The sequence below is a fragment of the Diaphorina citri genome, unplaced genomic scaffold (assembly GCF_000475195.1).
Source record: "Diaphorina citri unplaced genomic scaffold, Diaci psyllid genome assembly version 1.1 scaffold169, whole genome shotgun sequence".
Taxonomy (NCBI): Eukaryota; Metazoa; Arthropoda; class Insecta; order Hemiptera; family Psyllidae; genus Diaphorina; species Diaphorina citri.
Window position 1 is genome coordinate 47,019 of NW_007377606.1, and position 20,098 is coordinate 67,116.

General features: G+C 36.4%; 1 protein-coding gene and 1 non-coding gene across 7 annotated transcripts in view; one reads left to right on the forward strand and one right to left on the reverse strand.

Annotated features, from left to right (window-relative positions):
- Nucleotides 1-20,098, reverse strand: part of LOC103505371 — a 58,306-nt gene that overhangs the window by 10,414 nt on the left and 27,794 nt on the right. For all 6 annotated transcript variants that reach the window (XM_026820719.1, XM_026820718.1, XM_026820716.1 and 3 more), the window contains exon 3: nt 15,034-15,203. In XM_026820719.1, the coding sequence (XP_026676520.1) occupies nt 15,034-15,203 (170 nt within the window). The remainder of the gene's footprint in view (nt 1-15,033; nt 15,204-20,098) is intronic.
- Trnai-aau lies at nt 14,528-14,601 on the forward strand. Its single transcript has one exon. It is a non-coding gene; the product is annotated as a tRNA-Ile (tRNA).

Consider the following 20,098-nt stretch of genomic DNA (forward strand, 5'->3'; position numbering starts at 1 on the left):
ATTCCATACCTCGGCTGGGATTGAACCCACGCTCTCCTGTTTACCAGACGAGCGCCTTGACCACTACACCACCGAGACAGGTCTACGTACGTATTACTAAACCATCAAATATACAAGACCTTGTATAGACTCCTGGGGTAAGGGGACTTTTTAGTCCTATGCGGGCAGGGTAAACAAATTTTATTATAATTAGGCAGCCCATAAACAGTCCTGACGTTTTATGTCCATGTATATTAAAAAAAAATTGGCGGATATTTTGACATTGGGCCTAAAAGTCTACAAAACTTCAAAAGTCCTTAATCCTTCAGAGACTAATATCAACCAAGCGGGACAGTCAAGAGCGAGTAATGTGAAGTTCTTCAAAATATCCCCAAGAGGACTCTATTGTTCTGCGAAACTATAACTGCTATAGCGCTATAAGCATAAGCTATTCAATCTCAAATTTCCCGTCTCTGGAAGTCGAGATCCCTGTCAATCGAGGAAACACACCATTTCAATGGGGGAAGACAATTAAAGAAAATTATTACCGCTTTTCTTTCTAATATTTTTTTTTCTTGCAATTTTTCACTTGAGCTTGTGCACGGCAATTACTGCACATATGGGGGAAAAGTATTAGAAATTTCACATCTTGGATGTTAAGAGACTTCAAGAGAGCAATTAATACGGGGTAGGGCCGGGCCACAGAGAGGTTCATTCGGTCCCACTGTGTTGGGGCTCGTCAAAAAGGCTCAAAATTAGTTTTTTTTTTTTTTTAGGGAATAAAATAAGAGTACCTGTAACCTGGTTAGAATTCCACTTTGGTGCAATAGTCCTACATACTGCTGGACCACACACAGGGATTTCTCAGGAAAGAGTCCCCATTTCAATGTAATGTAATGTACCTAGAATTTCTGTTTCTTTAATATTTTTGCGACGAGGGCCCCATTGTTAGGGGCCCTGGGACCCTGTTGGGCTCCGGCCCTGAATACAGGTGAGGGTTATTCACGAGATGAAATAATTATAATAATCGTGTCGTTTGTCGTTTCTTTCTGAAGTATGGTTTCGTTATTTACTGAAGTATCGTTACTTATTTGCTCAAGTATCGTTTATTCGTTTCGTTTGAGATGCAAGATTGCTGTTCCTATCAAGAATCCCACGCGGAAGAAAAACCTCTTTTGCAGATCTTGCTATTGTACGCAGTTCACGGCGCTCTTGAGGTTGTAATTGGGGGGGGGGGGGGGGGACCACTTTCCTCAGAAAACATTGTAGCACCATTAAGTTTTGACCTAATATCAGAAATAGTAGGCAACACAAACCTGGATCTTACAATCTCCCTATTTAATGGTCTTGGATCTAAACAAAGGCGAAGACCTCCTGAGGGCTTCTCTACAATAACAACAGAGTTAACCCACTCTGTAGGTTCCAAAACTTTTTCTATAACTTTCAATTTTACCATTTTGTCTAATTCTTGTTTATATTTATCTAACAATTTGAAAGGTACCCTCCTTGGGGGGTCTACATTAGGTACAGCACCCTCTCTTAATACTATTTTACAATAACCAGGCAAATTGCCCAACCCTTCAAAAATATCCTGATATGAATTCAACAAATTTGAGTACTCATCATTTTTACTATTTTCTTGACCTTTGTTGACATTCACATCTAATTTATTAACTCTTTTAACCAAATTCAGGTCTTCACAAGATTTTAGACCTAAAATACATTTTTGAGTTTTTGAATTTTCTATGATAAAAAATCTTAAATGGTAACTTACATTGTTTACATTACAATTCAGAACACATTGACCTACAACATCAATATTACTTCCACAATAGGAGGTCAATTACCTATACTCGACTTCAAAAGCGATGCTACACCGAACTTATTGATAGGGTCTTTTGATATGATTTTGATGAAATTTGATACACATCTTCTACTCGTACTCGTATACCTGTTTCAAGGTGTTTCCACACATAGTCGACGACCGTCGATCGATGTGGATGGATGGTCATCAACTATGTCTGGACACACCTGTAGAATTTTTCCCTATATTTCAAGAGCGCTGACGCTGACACTCCGGACGTATGCGTTGATAAGAAGGTCGTTTTTGATAAGATTTTGATGAAATTTAATACACATCTTCAGCACCATAAAAGGAAATTTATTTAAAAGAAATAATGATAATAAAAAATGTAGAAAGTGGAAAGTAATAAAAGTAAAATCTCAATACTTACGTTAAACCGATCGATTCCTTCGTTCCACTTGTTCAAACTGAGATTTCCAAAAAGGGCGACACTCCTCAATTGTATTTCTTTCAAATCCACAAATAACAGGATCTCCAGGAAAAAAACTGATTATCCTGCGCTGGTCAAACTATATCTTTCTTTCTGGTGTATGATATACAGGGTAGGTTATCAACAATCACAAAGTCACATAAAATCACAATTTTCGTTGAAAAACTAAAAAGGGGACCAAAAACAATTTCAGTTATGTATGTCTCAAAAATCACCGTTTGTTACTTTACCCATACTTCTACATTAGAAAACAAAATATAACAAAAAAAGTGTCAAAAAGTCCAACAAAAAGTGAGTTCCAACAAAGTCTAACGTTTTAATGGATTCACAAAATTCAGTCTTCACTAATCACAGCCTATTTTCATTAGAATTTCAAAACGTAAAATTTACAAGGTTGAATTTTCATTAGAATTTCAATATGTAAGATTTATAGAGTCTGATTATCCTGCGCTGGTCAAACTATATCTTTCTTTCTGGTGTATGATATACAGGGTAGGTAAGTTATCACAAAGTCACACAAAATCACAATTTTCGTTGGAAAAACTAAAAAGGGGACCAAAAACAGTTTCAGTTATGTATGTCTCAAAAATCACCGTTTGTTACTTTACCGATACTTCTACATTAGAAAACAAAATGTAACAAAAAAGTGTCAAAAAGTCTAACAAAAAGTGAGTTCCAACAAAGTCTAACTTTTTAATGGATTCACAAAATTCAGTCTTCACTATTCACAGCCTATTTTCATTAGAATTTCAAAACGTAAAATTTACAAGGTTGAATTTTCATTAGAATTTCAATATGTAAGATTTATAGAGTTCAAGTTACTGTTGAAGAGTATCAAGTTACCTACTGGTGTTCTTCTTTCACAAAGTCACGTCAGAATCTATCAGTATAAGATTTATAAGTTCAAAAAGTAAAAAACACTCAGGAGGAAAAATCAGACTGAAATGTGAACCGCCATCAATCGAACTGAGTACTGGAGTGCTTCTGAAAACTTTGGTACTGAAATCTTCAGATCCCCAGAACCAGTTGGAAGTCATGGTAGGGTGGAGTTTTCTGGTGAATGACTCTCATTGAGGAACTAAACCAGCCTGATTTGCATACCCATTATGTAGTGTTTAGGGTTCTGTGCTAGGATGATAACTAGGTACCTATATGAGGAACAACCTAATATGGAAAAAATCCGCCTTAAACGTACTCCAAGGAGCGCTAATTGGGTATAAAGTTCTTCGAAGTTCTCAGCATTAAAGGAGTGTGCTTTAAACTTTGCATACCCATTATGTAGTGTTTAGGGTTCTGTGCTAGGATGATAACTAGGTACCTTATGAGGAACAACCTAATATGGAAAAAAATCCGCCTTAAACGTACTCCAAGGAGCGCTAATTGGGTATAAAGTTCTTCGAAGTTCTCAGCATTAAAGGAGTGTGCTTTAAAAAGAAATACATTATACCTTAGTAAGGAATGGAATTAAAACTGTAACATAAATACTTGTCACAAATGTCGTGCCTAGCAGCCTAACTCGTACACTACGCTAAATTGTATGACTTGACTTGGACTCGAACCACCAATTTCCAGAGTTTGAGTCCACACAAACTCTTTTAGAGTAGGTACATATTTCTAACTATAGGATCATGTTTACCATTAACACCTAAAAGACAATTTGCTAATAAAATCGCCTAGATCTGGCGCTTTTTCTCAGTTCACTGAATCACTGGTTTCCTTCGAAAACTCGTTTATAAAGTAGGAATATCCGTCGGGGTAAACGGACTTTTTCATCTCATCCGGGTACATGAAATACATTATACCTTAAATCATTACATATAGCTAGATAACTAGATATACGAGTATTACTAAATTATAGCTAGATATTATTATCTTTGGATTAGCATTCTAGACACACTCAAGTCTGATAACTTTCCCTCTATCTTCCTGATTCATCTTCACACTCCGGCTGACTTCTAAATTAACTGATTATGCTGCCGTATATGCTTACCTGTGGCCATATATTTAATGTTGAATATGGATCACTTGAATATGGCAGGGTAGGGTTTATGGAATAAACAGATTGTTATGCTTACCTGTGGCCATATATTTAATGTTGAATATGGATCACTTGAATATGGCAGGGTAGGGTTTACGGAATAAACAGATTGTTATGGAATATCCTATATGACTGTCCATCTTTGTCATTTAAGAGAAATATTGAGGATATCAAAACACTGTTGCCTGGCTACAGAGTTTACCTCTATAAGTAGATAGAAGTGTTATTATTTCTTTTGTTTTTGTTAAATGTTCCTTTGTTCTGTATAGTCCAGAAGCTGTTGCCTGGCTACAGAGTTTACCTCTATAAGTAGATAGAAGTGTTATTATTTCTTTTGTTTTTGTTAAATGTTCCTTTGTTCTGTATTCTATGTATATCCTTTGAAAAAATAAAACGTCCATACGATAAATAATAAAATATGGAATAAAAAAAGTGAGGTTTAATTGAACGTGTTGAACGAAGTGAAAAAGAGTTTTTTTTTCGAGAGAGATTTGATAGAGGCAACTGTACTTGCATTAGCTATGGTCTCATCATCCCGACAGCGAAGAGAGAAGAAATTTTTCCTTTTAGTTTGTCTTTTGTTGCACCAAATTCTCAAACGGTTTGGTCGGTTTTTATTGTTCAAAAATTGTTTTTTCACTATCATTTTTTTTAGAGAGGTTTGATAGAGGGAACTGTAATTGATGCTATGGTCTCATCATCCCGACAGCGAGGAGAGAAGAATTTTTTCCTTTTAGTTTGTCTTTTGTTGCACCAAATTCTCAAACGGTTTGGTCGGTTTTTATTGTTCAAAAATTGTTTTTCACTATCACCATAACTACTGAAGATTTTGTCCGATTTTGCTGCAATCTGAAGGCCCGAGGCGTTGGATGTATAATTGAGGGGACTACCTACCTACATAGTTCCCCACTGAAAACGATCCTGATGGTTTTCATTGAAATTCCAAGTGAAAAATAAATATCGAAAGTTACTCTTATTTCACTATCACCATAACTACTGAAGATTTTGTCCGATTTTGCTGAAATCTGAAGGCCCGGGGCGTTGGATGCATAATTGAGGGGACTACCTACATAGTTCCCCACTGAAAACGATCCTGATGGTTTTCATTGAAATTCCAAGTGAAAAATAAATATCGAAAGTTAATCTTATTTAAACCCTGTTTGCTTTAAACATTATTTTTTTTTTATTTTTATTTTTTTTTTTTATCAATATACATGCATAACTACAGAGATGCACAATTAAACGAATTAAATAGTAAAATATCTAGGTATACTATTACCAACCAATGATTACGCTTTTTATGAAAATGCACTGTTTTCGTTCAACCGATGTTGAAGGAAAACAGATTCGGTCTTAATGCACCGGGAGGCCATTTGGCTCTAAGATCTTGGACAACGACACAATAGTGCTAAATTGCTTAATAGGAAGGAAAAGTCGGAATTTTCGATCTGTGTGCCATCTCTAGTCCGAAAGAGTATACCTCAACAAATTTATTTTGCAAACAAGTCTGCGATTTTTTTTTTAGCAAAACCTAAAAGTGGTCGAAAATGCGGATTCCAATAAAATAGGACGACCCACTTTCCGAACTAGTTTTTAATCGAATTTAGGACATCGGCATCGATTGAATTAGGAACGAGAAATTCGAGATTCTTTCCTGGTAAGTAGACCTCGAAATATGATGGAAACTTGGAAAGTGCCAAAAATAACCAATCTGAATTTGAATATGTGTGCAAAATTAGTGACTAGAGGAGGAAAATGTAGCTGGACTTCGGATCTGGAGGTTGATGGTTCCAGTCCAAGTCATGTCACAAATTCTATCACGAGGTGTGTATTTAAGTGGGGAACGACATTTGTGACGAGCTTTTAAGTATGCTCAACACAACCAAAATACCAAAATGATCTTTTCTTTTACTAAAAAAATTCCTCGTCTTTCATTTGGATCGAATCCTTCCAAAGACAACAATACTTTACCCTCTGATAAAAAAAAGTAAAAAAATCTACTCCTTCTGATTTTTTCTTTTCTTCCCATTAGGCATCTGCTGATTTCATCCAAACGCAACGCGGGTTCACCAAAGGGAGGTTTTTCCAAGAGGCATAAATTAGGAAGTGAGGAAATTAAATGAAAGGGGTATCTCCCACGCTGCCTAGCCACATAAATAAGTAACACAGGGAGAAGGAATGGAGGGAGGGGGAGAAAAGGGAAAAAATTCGGGTTAAAAAGTTGGGAGGCAAAAAAAAATCCCAAACGCAATTAATTTGTAAGTCCCTCAAGTTAATAAATTTCTACAAAGGCCTGTGAGGATGGATAACTTTCACACATTCGGGTTAAAAAGTTGGGAGGAAAAAAAAAAATCCCAAACGCAATTAATTTGTAAGTCCCTCAAGTTAATAAATTTCTACAAAGGCCTGTGAGGATGGATAACTTTCACACTGTTGGAAAGTTGCCTTTCATTTTCTACAGGATGAAGTAGAGAAGTCTTTTTTCCACCATCAAAATGTGAAATCCTCGAATTCAGCTTTTTTTTTAAAGAGGTTTGATAGAAGGAGCTGTAACTGCTAAGGTCTTATCGTGCTGAAAGCGAAAAGACAGGATAGGAGAAAGCCAGCCGTTCAACCCCACCCAGCATGAGTGGGGCGGAGAAAAGCCAGCCGTTCAACCCCACCCAGCATGAGTGGGCGGGGAAAAGCCAGCCGTTCAACCCCACCCAGCGTGAGTGGGGGGGGGAAAAGCCAGTCAAGGAGCGCTAATTGGGTATAAAGTTCTTCGAAGTTCTCAGAATTAAAGGAGTGTGCTTTAAAAAGAAATACATTATACCTTAGTAAGGAATGGAATTAAAACTGTAACATAAATACTTGTCACAAATGTCGTGCCTAGCAGCCTAACTCGTACACTACGCTAAATTGTATGACTTGACTTGGACTCGAACCACCAATTTCCAGAGTTTGAGTCCACACAAACTCTTTTAGAGTAGGTACATATTTCTAACTATAGGATCATGTTTACCATTAACACCTAAAAGACAATTTGCTAATAAAATCGCCTAGATCTGGCGCTTTTTCTCAGTTCACTGAATCACTGGTTTCCTTCGAAAACTCGTTTATAAAGTAGGAATATCCGTCGGGGTAAACGGACTTTTTCATCTCATCCGGGTACATGAAATACATTATACCTTAAATCATTACATATAGCTAGATAACTAGATATATTACTAAATTATAGCTAGATATTACTACGGACTTTTTCATCTCATCCGGGTACATGAAATACATTATACCTTAAATCATTACATATAACTAGATATATTACTAAATTATAGCTAGATATTTCTATCTTTGGATTAGCATTCTAGACACACTCAAGTCTGATAACTTTCCCTCTATCTTCCTGAAAAATTTACGAGCGGATGTCCATCGCACTCGACCTTTGCTATTTCTTTAGCAAGGGAAATTCAGGCTGGTACATTCCCTGTTTAAAGTCCCCCAGCCAGACTTTGCTTCTTTCTTCTGTAAAACCATGTTTTATCCCTCTCCTAAAAAGCAACAATAATGATAATGAAATATATTTTTATACTTTTTTCTTTTTTTCGCTTTTGCAAAGTATTTTATCTCACACCAAGGGGTTCAATGGAGCTGGGTGGGATAAAATATATATCTTAATTATTATTTACTGTCCGGGACCTTCTAGAGTTTCCCTGAAGATACTTCTATGTATGTGTGAGTGTGCCATGCTTTTTTCCCTGAAAGTCAACTTTTGAAACGCTACTGGCCCATCCTTGGAGTTGAGATTTCGCGAAATTTGGGGGTTGGTGGGCCCATCGAAGGCTCGCCTTTTTCCTAGCTTCACAAAATGGTTCTGTAGCTTCACAAAATGGTCTCATATCACTGAGGAGGTCCAAAAAAATCATCCTGTTTCCTGAAATGTATGGGTGTTGGAGCTACAAATAAATCAAAATATTTTGTTAAAATTATACACTTTTAGCCTGGCTGAGGGACTTTAAACGGAGTAGACCAGGTTAGTTTGACTGAGGGACTTTAAACAGGGAGGGTACCAGCCTGAAATTTCCCTTGCTATGCTAAAGAAATAGCAATAATGGTTGCCCAAAACCATATGTCAGCCCAAAGCAATCACCCTATGTAGGACTGATTGATAGGCTAACGAAAAACGCCGACTCCGCCTGAACACGGAAAAAGTGGAGAAAAAAAAAAGAAGAAAACTAATTACCAGATTACCACATACTCTTTCACTATTCAGGAATTAGCCCTTGAATCGCATTAATACATATGAGTAGCAATTGTTTATTTTTCTGCCAGAAGGAATTTCAAGTTGTAATAATTCAAGTCTTCTGCACTTTGAAAGCTCACAAGTGTTTCGGTTGTCTTTTCCCACCTTTTTTATATAATTTAAAGTCTTAATGTTTGTTTTTTGTTAATTTTTTAATTTATATATTATTATGAATAATAATTATATTTTTTCCCTTAACATAAATAATTGAAATTTATGATTTTAAATTAATCTCTAAAAGTTCTTTAGAAAAAAAAAGAACACAAATTATTATTACTTAAAAAAATGAAAATAATATTTGTATTTCCAAAGATGTGCACAAGAACTTGCTCATCTTTCTTTTTTTTTCTAAGAAGCATTTTTTTTTTTTTCATGAGGGGCAACTCTCTTAAAATCTAAGGGCAACCCTTTCAAAAGCTAAGGAGCAACCTTTAGACAAGCTAAGGGGCACCCCTTACACAAGCTAAAGGGCAACCCTTACAAAAGCCAAGGGACTCACGAGGTCAAAAGATGTCAAAGTAAAATGAAATCTCGACAAAAAATAATAATAATAATAATAAAGATCGGAAGAGCGGTTCAGCAGGAATCCCGAGACCTACACGACGCTCTTCCGATCTCGAGGTCAAAAGATGTCAAAGTAAAATGAAATCTCGACAAAAAATAATAATAATAATAATAAATAAAAAAAAATAATAATAATAATAATAATAAAATCTGTGAAAAATAAGGGGCAAGTTCATAACCACCTTAGAAGAAGAAAAAAAAGAAAAAAATCCTCAAAGGAATGTAAGTAGCAGTCAAGTCCTCAGGTCTAGTCTAATGATCTAATCTTTCTTCTTTCCTCAGCGGCTCAGCCTCAGTCCCAAACTCGCAAAATTATGGGTCCTAAATTCCTAATAAGTTCATAAACTACAAAGCTTCCTTCACGATTAGAGGAACGGGGAAGCAATGAAAGTATCTCAGGGTACTTCCAACACCCAAAACGGAGAAAAAAAAAAGTTAGATAGATATATTTCCACAAAGGCTAAGGTAAATTTATTGTCATGCAGATAGGGAGGACTTGATAATTTTGATTAATGTCCTTCTAAAAAAAAAGCTCATCAAGACCAGAAGAGGGGAGGGGGGATTTAATTAAGAAATTTCAGTGAAATTAGAGCGAGGGGTGAAAGTGTGTGGGTGGGGTAAATTTTGGACTTTGGACTGAGTTAGACTAGGGCAGGGTGGGGTAAGACTGGACGCCTGAGTATGCTCCTTTGGCTTCAAATCTGTGGGTGTGTCTTGATTCTCTTGATTGACAAAGTGTGCACGAGCCTTTAGCTTAGAGATAGCTCTTATTGGTTGACTAATCATGGACTAAAATTGTCATACAGACATACTTACCTACATACAAACAGACCTACAGACAATGTACTGAAAATCACTTTTTCGCACAGAGGGAACCCTAAAACAAATATTCCACTGATTTTCCGATTTTGAAAATTCGGATTCGAACCAATTCCAATATTTTCTTATTACTCTCTCCTCTTTTGACCATAATATGGACATGAAGATGTAGGAGTATTGTCTCCCTTCATAAAAGCAGAAAGGAATAAAACAGGAATAAAGGATAAAAGAATCAGACTATCAGACATTATCAAGGAAGTTCAAATGCCATATTGCCATGGCGCCATACTATTTTGCAATATTTTAGCGAAATTTGGAAAAATGCCATAAAAAGCCTTATTTTGCCATATTTTAAGCATTTTTAGGTCATTTTGCCATACATTATTTTCAAAGGTTGAAAGTTCAATTTTTATTTGACGTTCCAAGGAAAAATGTAAAACAGTTGCCTCTGATTCTTTAAAAAAATTGCTTATTTTGCCATGTTTTGAAAAAATAAATGTCATATTTTCCCAAAATGAGTGCAATATTGCCATGTTCTTTAGTGCCATATTTTGTAATAATAAGTGCCATATTCTGAACTTCTCTGGACATTATACATTAATATGGAGGAAAAAAATGTTAAAAAATTAAAATTAGAAACTTACAGAATTAAAAGTAAAAAAAAAAAAAAGAGATGAAGGAAATAAATTAGGGATTAGGAGGGGAGAATTAGAGGGGGAGGAGGAGGAAGAGAAAGTATTGTCTTGTAGGATCAGTAGGAAGGGCCGGAAGAGAAAAGGACGAGTGGAGGTGGAGGAGAAAAAAAAGAGAGAGAGAGGAAGGGAGAAAAGAGGTCAAACTAATACTGTTCATGTGGTTTGGAACAAATAATCTTTCTCCCATCTTTGGGCGTAAGCTATTCTGAGCCAGGAGAAAAAAATAATAGAAAGTTAAAAAAAAAGAGGAGGAGAAGGAGAAAAAAAATCCGGAGGGGGAGGGGGAAGAGAAGGTGGAGGAGAAGGAAGGAGGAGGAGACGGGAAAAAGCAATGTATAAATTGTTCAATGTGTTTCTTTTTTTTTTGCCTAGACTGGGGTTAAACCCACGTTCTCCGGATTACCAGTCTCTTAAGATTAGGTGTTTCTTAGGACCTTGAGAGAGGAAAATAATTGAAAAAGCGAAAGTTATCCAACTAGAAAGGTATCCTACAATTCTCATCCCATGACAAATATAATATGTAAACATCATTCCAACAATATCGAACGACATTTGATCCCACACCCCAAACCCTCCTTCTCCCTTTAATATTCTACTTGATCCCCACCCCAATCTTCCCCTCCCTTTAATATTCTACAAAGCTTCCACATACCTTTCCCCCTCCCCTACATTCCATTATCCCCACAATAACATACGATACGGACCCCCACCCATAATTCACCCTCCCCTCCCCCCTATATAAATACCTCCCACCCCACACACACAATAAATACATAAGTTGACATATTTGTGACAGATAATATGTTATGTCGATGTTTTGTTGTTTATTTTTCTCGTCGCTATTCAGGGCCAAAGCGAAAAAAAGCTCGAAAAGAGTTCGCGTTTCTCAGGACTTTTGCTTTCGGACCAGCTTGCTCAAACTTTACAGAGAGGTTGTGGATCGAAAGTGCCCCTAGGCTGAAGCTCGAGAAATGTATGTTTCTCCCGCTTTTCAGGGCCAAAGTTCCACTATTCAGGGCTAAATTAGGAAAAAGCTCGAAGAGATTTCGCGTTTTTCAGGACATTGGCTTTCGGACTTTGAAAAGAAAGTACCTATAAATTCGATTCGATTATACATACTGCAATTCGATGACGAATATTGAAACAGGCAAGGCGGAAGGCGGTAGTTACGTTTCTCAGTATAACAAAGGAAGTGTCCTTGAAGTAAAAAAGTTGGGGAGGGAAAGAGAGAGCTTGGTCCAACAATCAAATAAAATTGATGATTATCTAAAGACTCAAAAGTCGAAAGTGATATGTTTTCATCTTGAGGGCAGATTTATCTTCTTCTTACTTCAACATTGAAAACACACAATATCCGCTATAAAAATATTTCAATCATCTGAGGGATGAGATTATAGAATTTTACTTATGTTATGAAGCAATAAGCATTACGTATGTATCATATCTCATATAGGAAATACCTCAGTTATGTACTTGTAAATGTCACCATGACAATACAAATATAAAACTCTGTGCATATGTTCAACATATTGGATTGGAATTTGAAAGAGGTAGTAAAGAAGCTTTTTTTTTTTTTTTTTTTTTTTTTTTACTAAAATTGTCATACAGACATACTTACCTACATACAAACAGACCTACAGACAATGTACTGAAAATCACTTTTTCGCACAGAGGGAACCCTAAAACAAATATTCCACTGATTTTCCGATTTTGAAAATTCGGATTCGAACCAATTCCAATATTTTCTTATTACTCTCTCCTCTTTTGACCATAATATGGACATGAAGATGTAGGAGTATTGTCTCCCTTCATAAAAGCAGAAAGGAATAAAACAGGAATAAAGGATAAAAGAATCAGACTATCAGACATTATCAAGGAAGTTCAAATGCCATATTGCCATGGCGCCATACTATTTTGCAATATTTTAGCGAAATTTGGAAAAATGCCATAAAAAGCCTTATTTTGCCATATTTTAAGCATTTTTAGGTCATTTTGCCATACATTATTTTCAAAGGTTGAAAGTTCAATTTTTATTTGACGTTCCAAGGAAAAATGTAAAACAGTTGCCTCTGATTCTTTAAAAAAATTGCTTATTTTGCCATGTTTTGAAAAAATAAATGTCATATTTTCCCAAAATGAGTGCAATATTGCCATGTTCTTTAGTGCCATATTTTGTAATAATAAGTGCCATATTCTGAACTTCTCTGGACATTATACATTAATATGGAGGAAAAAAATGTTAAAAAATTAAAATTAGAAACTTACAGAATTAAAAGTAAAAAAAAAAAAAAAAAAAATCAACTGATAAAAAAATAATTTATATGCACTTTTTTTCCTCTAAAAATAAGGGCATAAAAATCCTCCTTAGGGGGAGATGAAGGAAATAAATTAGGGATGAGGAGGGGAGAATTGGAGGGGGAGGAGGAGGAAGAGAAAGTATTGTCTTGTAGGAACAGTAGGAAGGGCCGGAAGAGAAAAGGACGAGTGGAGGTGGAAGAGAAAAAAAAGAGGAGGAGGAGGAGAAAAGAGGTCAAACTAATACTGTTCATGTGGTTTGGAACAAATAATCTTTCTCCCATTCCTTGTCCTTGGGCGTAAGCCATTCTGAGCCAGGAGAAAAAATAATAGAAAGTTAAAAAAAAGAGGAAGAGAAGGAGAAAAAAAAGATCCGGAGGGGGAGGGGGAAGAGAAGGTGGAGGAGAAGGAAGGAGGAGGAGACGGGAAAAAGCAATGTATAAATTGTTCAATGTGTTTTAAGCAGTGTCCGAGCACTTTCAAAGGTCTCAATCTTATGTAATCTTAAAGTTATAACTTTTCTATTTTGGCTTAACCAGTGTTCTCCTGAAATAGCTCTGCCACCCAACCACTGATTTTCCTTTCCCTGTGAGCCTTTTAGATATTTCACCAGGGAGGTTCTGTTTTAAATGGTATTAGCTTTGTGAGTCCCTCAAGTTTACCTTTGGCTACAAATATGACAATATCATCATTATTATCATCTTTGAGAAGGGACAGTAATAAAAATGAGAGAAATAAAGATTAAAAAAATGTAAAAAAAGAAACAATAAATTATATATTATATTTTTTCCCTCGAATGATAATTTTAACGACTCTAACCAAAAAAGGGTTAGAAAAAGAATAAAGGGGCAAAATAAATGAAAAAAAGCAAAAGAAAAGGGAAAAAGCAAAGATAAAAAAGGAAAACCACAAATTATTAATGTGTCTGATAGAACAGGGTGCACGAGCTATAAGGTCACTAATGTTAAGCAACTTCACACATGGTTGCCATATGGATGGGTGACTAAATCCCGATCGTGGACAGCACTTCTTAAACCCAACAGTTCCATCACTAAGAAAACTACACATAACTGGTTAAGGGACTCACAAAGTCTAAGAGCATTCAAGACCTCCTTGGGGAAATATCGTGCTCACAGTGAAAGAAAAATTAGTGGTTGGGTGGAAGAGCTCCTCCTGAAGAACCCTGTCACTTAAATAAAAAATACATTACATACTTTCCTTACTATAGGATAAGGAAAGTAAAAAAATCAGTCATAGAGTCGAATGCTTTTTTCAAGTCCAGATATGACACTAGAATTTGGACCCAATCGGGCCATTAAGTGGGCCCTTTTCAGGGCGAGTTCCACAGTTTTCTCCAGCAGTAGTTTAATAGTGCAGGGTCATATTATAAAGTTATAATCAATGTCAATGTTATCAGTTTTAATGAAATTAATCACTCATCAAGTCATCACATATCACATGTCGCCTTGACCTACCCAAACAACGACCTTCATTCACTCCATTCATTCTCTGCTTCTCGTTTCACTTTAAATAATGTTTTCTCTGCCTCTCCAAAGCAAGCGGCCCATTAGCTCAGTTGGTTAGAGCGTCGTGCTAATAACGCGAAGGTCGTGAGTTCGATCCTCCCATGGGCCAGAACTTTTTGCGTGGTTTCATCATTAATTTCTTTCTTAAGATTTTTTCTCCTTTTTTATAGTAAAGTAGAGGAAGGAAGGAGTCTTTTCCTTTCACCAATGATTTAATAAGAGAGCTTTCACTAATCAGGAAAAAATTTCGACCCCAAAAAAAGAATTGATACCTAATAGATGAAATTCTAATTTTTTTGAAAGAATTAATGTGTTATTCAATCATTTACAAAACGTTTGACTCGTTAAGAGCTAGAATTTCATTTATTCACAAATTGTCTTCTGGATCAAATTTAGTGGTATATCCGGTGAGCCCGATCGGGTGGAGCCATAGGATTTTTTAATATCCTATACCTACACACTTAAAGGGACAGAAATACCTACTTTAGTAATAATCTAATAACAGAAAGTAAAGAGAGGCAAAACCAAAAAACCTTCTTACTTGCAAATGATCTTCTCCTTCCCAAAGGCAAATCCTCCGCCGATCCCCTGTGTGTTGGGCAGTTCCATAAGGGCCAGCCCCGAGGCCCCCACATAGGCGCAATAGGTGAGGGTAGAATTCACACGGAATGACGTCACCTGGAAGGGAGGGGCGGGGGAGGGCACCAACGTCTGAGGAGGAGAAAAAAAGAGGGAATTTTTTAGAATCCGACAGTAAAATCACTTACGAGTACAGGAACAAAAACAGTAAAACCCAGAGCAAAGATCAGGTATTTTACCAAAATAAAAACCCAAATTAATCGGTGAAATTGGGATAATTGCACATACCTATGTACAAAATGTACACTGTACAACACATACCTGTAACATAATCTGTAGATTGACCATTTTTCGTACCAATTACCTAGATGTGTTTTCAATTAAATGAACGAGTATGTATTTTATTTTTTGTCATAAAAAATACATAAAACTTCCCAGCTTTGACTTCTAATTTGTATTTGTTTGATAGTTTGATCACTTTTCACAAGAGGGGCATAAGAACAAAAGAATCAAAGGGGAAAAAAAAAGAATAAGGGAGGGGGAGAAAAAAAACACACTTTTGGACAAATTTTATAAGGAAGGAAGTAAGTCGAAAATCAGGAGTGCATACATTTGCAGTCGAAAATCAGGAGTGCATACATTTGCATAAAAAGGGCGATACCGTTACCTATATCCAAGGGTGGAAAACGGACAAAGTGTCCGTGGGTCAAACATGGAGAGAGAAACAACAACAGCGGAATTGGAGAAATAGGGATTAGAGGGGGAAAAAAGAGGAATCAAGAGGGAAAAATGAGCTTCAGAAGAGGGAAAATCGGGTCAGAGTCCAAAAGAAAAACCCATGTTATCCGTGGGTCAAAGATAGAGAGGAACAACCACAGCGGAATTAGAGAGTGGGAAAAAGAAGGGAAAGAGGGATTAAAAGGGGAGGGGAAGAGGGAGGAAAAAGGGGGAAAAAGAAAAACGAATAAGAGGTAAGCACGTATTATTTTTGTGTCATTTTTTCTCTCTCCATACTTCTCTCGTCGGATGAATACAAAAGAATTACAAAACAAGGATAATACATGACTTCATATGTGTGTTTGTGTATTACATACGTATATCGCTATATCCCTAACATGTTTTCCATTTTTTACAAATAAATTACATTATTCTAATTCTTATTTGTCCAGCGAAAAATGTAAAATAATTTATTTAAAAGAGAAAAATTCATATTATTTATGAAATTTTATGATAATTTTGTCCATCCCTGCTTAATTACCTTGGAAGGAAAAACCTGTACGGTTAGAGCTAGCATTATTCAGTAGTCACGTTTTCAAAAATTAGGTTTTGTAATTTTGTATGTGAACAAATCTCCCTATCTTTCCATTTTTTTTTTTTTTTTTTTTTTTTAATTGATAAACAAAGAAAAACAATATTGAAAAGCATTTGAATTTGTTAGGTTTTTGCATTGAAAACATAAAATATGTAGTATTTGAAGAAGGGCATTTGAAAGATTATTCTCGCCAAGGGAGCTTGGTATCACCAAAATCCAAAAGCGAAGAGAGAAGAAAGAAAAGACAAAATCGTTCCGAGACGAACCTTATATGTTTAGGATAAAATCCGCCTCCGAGTGAGAATCGAACCCTCTCTAGTCCGCTATACCAATACCATTCTTATTTGCTTGGATGTATTCCAGTTGGTCCCTAAATGTGCACAAATACTTGGATGTTAAAGAATTTGTTAGTTAAAAAAATTAAGACAATAGGTAAATGATTTTTCAGGTTTTTTGGACATAAATGTTATTAAGTAATGAAGACAATTTATTACTATTCAGTTATTCTGACGTCAGACCAATATAAATAAAAATGGGAGGTATTGGGAATGTCAAGTGGGAGGGATTAATCATAGGGAAGTACCTCCCGCGTTTTCCCCTCAAACCTCCCAAAATCCCCCTCGAAATGGAAAGGGGGTTTCCAATAACCAATCAGAAAGCAAAATTTTGTCGCAACAGAGCTTTCTTTTTCATTGATACTTCATTGGAAATTTTATTTTTATGAAAAAGAAAGAAAAAAAAATCCCGAAACTTTTTATTCGTTGCTATTTGCTGAGAAGTTTTTTTCTTTACCCCTTAATTGATATTCTTCCATTGGGAATTTTCGGTGAATACTAAGAACCTGAGTAGAGAATTTTTTATGCAATCGTGATTACGACACTACACCACCAACCTCGGTGGTGTAGTGGTCAAGGCGCTCGCCTGGAAAACAGGAGGGCGTGGGTTCAATCCCAGCCGAGGTATGGAATTCTATCAGGAATGCAATATTAGAAAGTCGTGTGATGTTCTGAATAGATTTTTTTCTTTACTTACCATGTAAGGTGGTAATCTCACTAGAGATAAGACCAATTGGTTAGTCAACTAGACAAGTAAGATTAACCTATCTACATATTCAATTTCCGTGACGTAAACTACATAATTAGAGTACACTTCTCCAAGAGTAGGTATCTTGTGAAAAGATAATAAACAGCAATTGAGGAGCTGGGTGCAAAAAGGGAAATACACATGGATTTTTTGCCCTTTTTGCGTAAAACGATTTTTTGAATAGAACGTGGTGCGCTCTATCTTCCAGCGTTTGAACTGCAGTGATAACTTTTTTTTTTTTTAAGAGGTTTGACAGAGGGAACTGTAACTGCTATGGTCTTATCGTCCCGAAATCGAAGAGAGAAGGAAGACAGACGACACCGAAGCGAATACAACAGTCCGTCCCTTATACCTTTTTTTATTACTATTGTAATAATAAAGGAAGGACGGACTAAAAAGGGGGAAAAAGAAAAATGAATAAGAGGTAAGCACGTATTATTTTTGTGTCATTTTTTCTCCCTCCATACTTCTCTCGTCGGATGAATACAAAAGAATTACAAAACAAGGATAATACATGACTTCATATGTGTGTTTGTGTATTACATACGCCCAAAAAGGGCAAAATACTTAGAGGGATGTTAAAAAATTTGTTAGTTTTTTGAAGAATGAGGAAATTAATGAGGACAATAAACTTATTACTATTCAGTTTCTGACGTCAGAAAGTCAGACCAATATAAATAAAAATGTCAACCGAGTATTTCAATTTTCAAATTGAAAATGGGAGGTATTGGGAACGTCAAGTGGGAGGGATTAATCATGGGGAAGTACCTCCCGCGTTTTCCCCTCAACCCTCCTAAAATCCCCCTCGAAATAGAAAGGGGGTTCCCAATAACCAATCAGAGAGCAAAATTTTGTCGCAACAGAGCTTTCTTTTTCATTGATACTTCATTGGAAATTATATTTTTATGAAAAAGAAAAAGACTTTTCGATCTTCAGAGGGAACTGTAACAACGGACGGTCTCATCGTTCCAAAATCGAAGAGAGGAGGACAGGATAGGAGAAAGCCAGCCGTTCCGAGAACGAATCTTATATCTGCACAGGATAAAGTCCGCCCCGGGCGAAAATCGAATCCGCGTCCTAGCGCTTAGCGCAGGATAAAGATCGCCCCGAGTGAGAATCGAACCCGCGACCTATCGCTTAAAATATACAAGCACCACCCACCAAGCTAACTATGCTGGTAGTTCCAGGTTTCAACTCGATGATTTTGTAATTGGTTTGTCTGTGCAAGTAGGAAATGCACCTTCCAATCTGATCTGAGATACTCAGCTTGCATCCAACGCACCTTGATGGAGAGCTACAATAAAATTAAATTATTACAATTATCAACTATCGGTATCATCATTACAATTATCAGAGAAGAATTAATTTTTAAGAGCTTCGGGAACTGAATTCTAACAAGGGTAACTACTTACCTATGTACTTAGGTAACCGGATAAGATTCCGCCTATAACGTGTGAGACATCACAGATAAGTCGACATCACTTACCTGCCTACAATTAGGTGATCATTACTTTCTATTACATTGTGTATGGGGAACCTATAAGATGGTACATACCTAATTAAGTTTGGGAGTTTTGGGACACATCACCGCACTATAACGATGCTGGGGCGATGCCGTTATGTGTGTCTCGACTATTGTACTGCTCGAAAAGGACTAAATAGTCCCCTTACCCCAGTAGTATATGCGACTACTTTGTGGTCAGATTCTCAAACAACGTTGAGGATTCCATACCTCGGCTGGGATTGAACCCACATCCTGATTACCTTTGGAGCTCCCATGGGCTCCTTTTCTGCGTGATTCACAAAAACACCAAGTAGGGTAAGTGTAACATTTATTCGCCCACCTAAAAAATTTACCATTTATTGGCCCACCTGCCCACATTTATTTTTCTAATTTTTGTTTTTATGACTACAATTTTTGAATAGCACTGGTTCGATAGCATCTTTAAGCCCTTTCTTTTGTTGAAATTGGATCTTGAAAAAGTTCGTCCAGTTCAGACTTATGTGGCGTATGGTACAGGTGGGCCAATAAATGGTACGTTTTTTAGGTGGGCGAATAAATGGTACACTTACCCTATTTGTTTCAGGAATGCAATATTAGAAAGTCGTGTGATGTTCTGAATAGATTTTTTTCTTTACTTACCATGTAAGGTGGTAATCTCACTAGAGATAAGACCAATTGGTTAGTCAACTAGACAAGTAAGATTAACCTATCTACATATTCAATTTCCGTGACGTAAACTACATAATTAGAGTACACTTCTCCAAGAGTAGGTATCTTGTGAAAAGATAATAAACAGCAATTGAGGAGCTGGGTGCAAAAAGGGAAATACACATGGATTTTTTGCCCTTTTTGCGTAAAACGATTTTTTGAATAGAACGTGGTGCGCTCTATCTTCCAGCGTTTGAACTGCAGTGATAACTTTTTTTTTTTTTAAGAGGTTTGACAGAGGGAACTGTAACTGCTATGGTCTTACCCTCCCGAAATCGAAGAGAGAAGGAACACAGGATAGAAGAAACCCAGCCGTTCCGAGAACGAACATTATCCCATCAGCTTAGTTGGTAGGATAAAATCCGCCCGGGCGGATTTTATCCTACCAACTAAGCTAACTAGGCTGGCAAAAAAATCGAA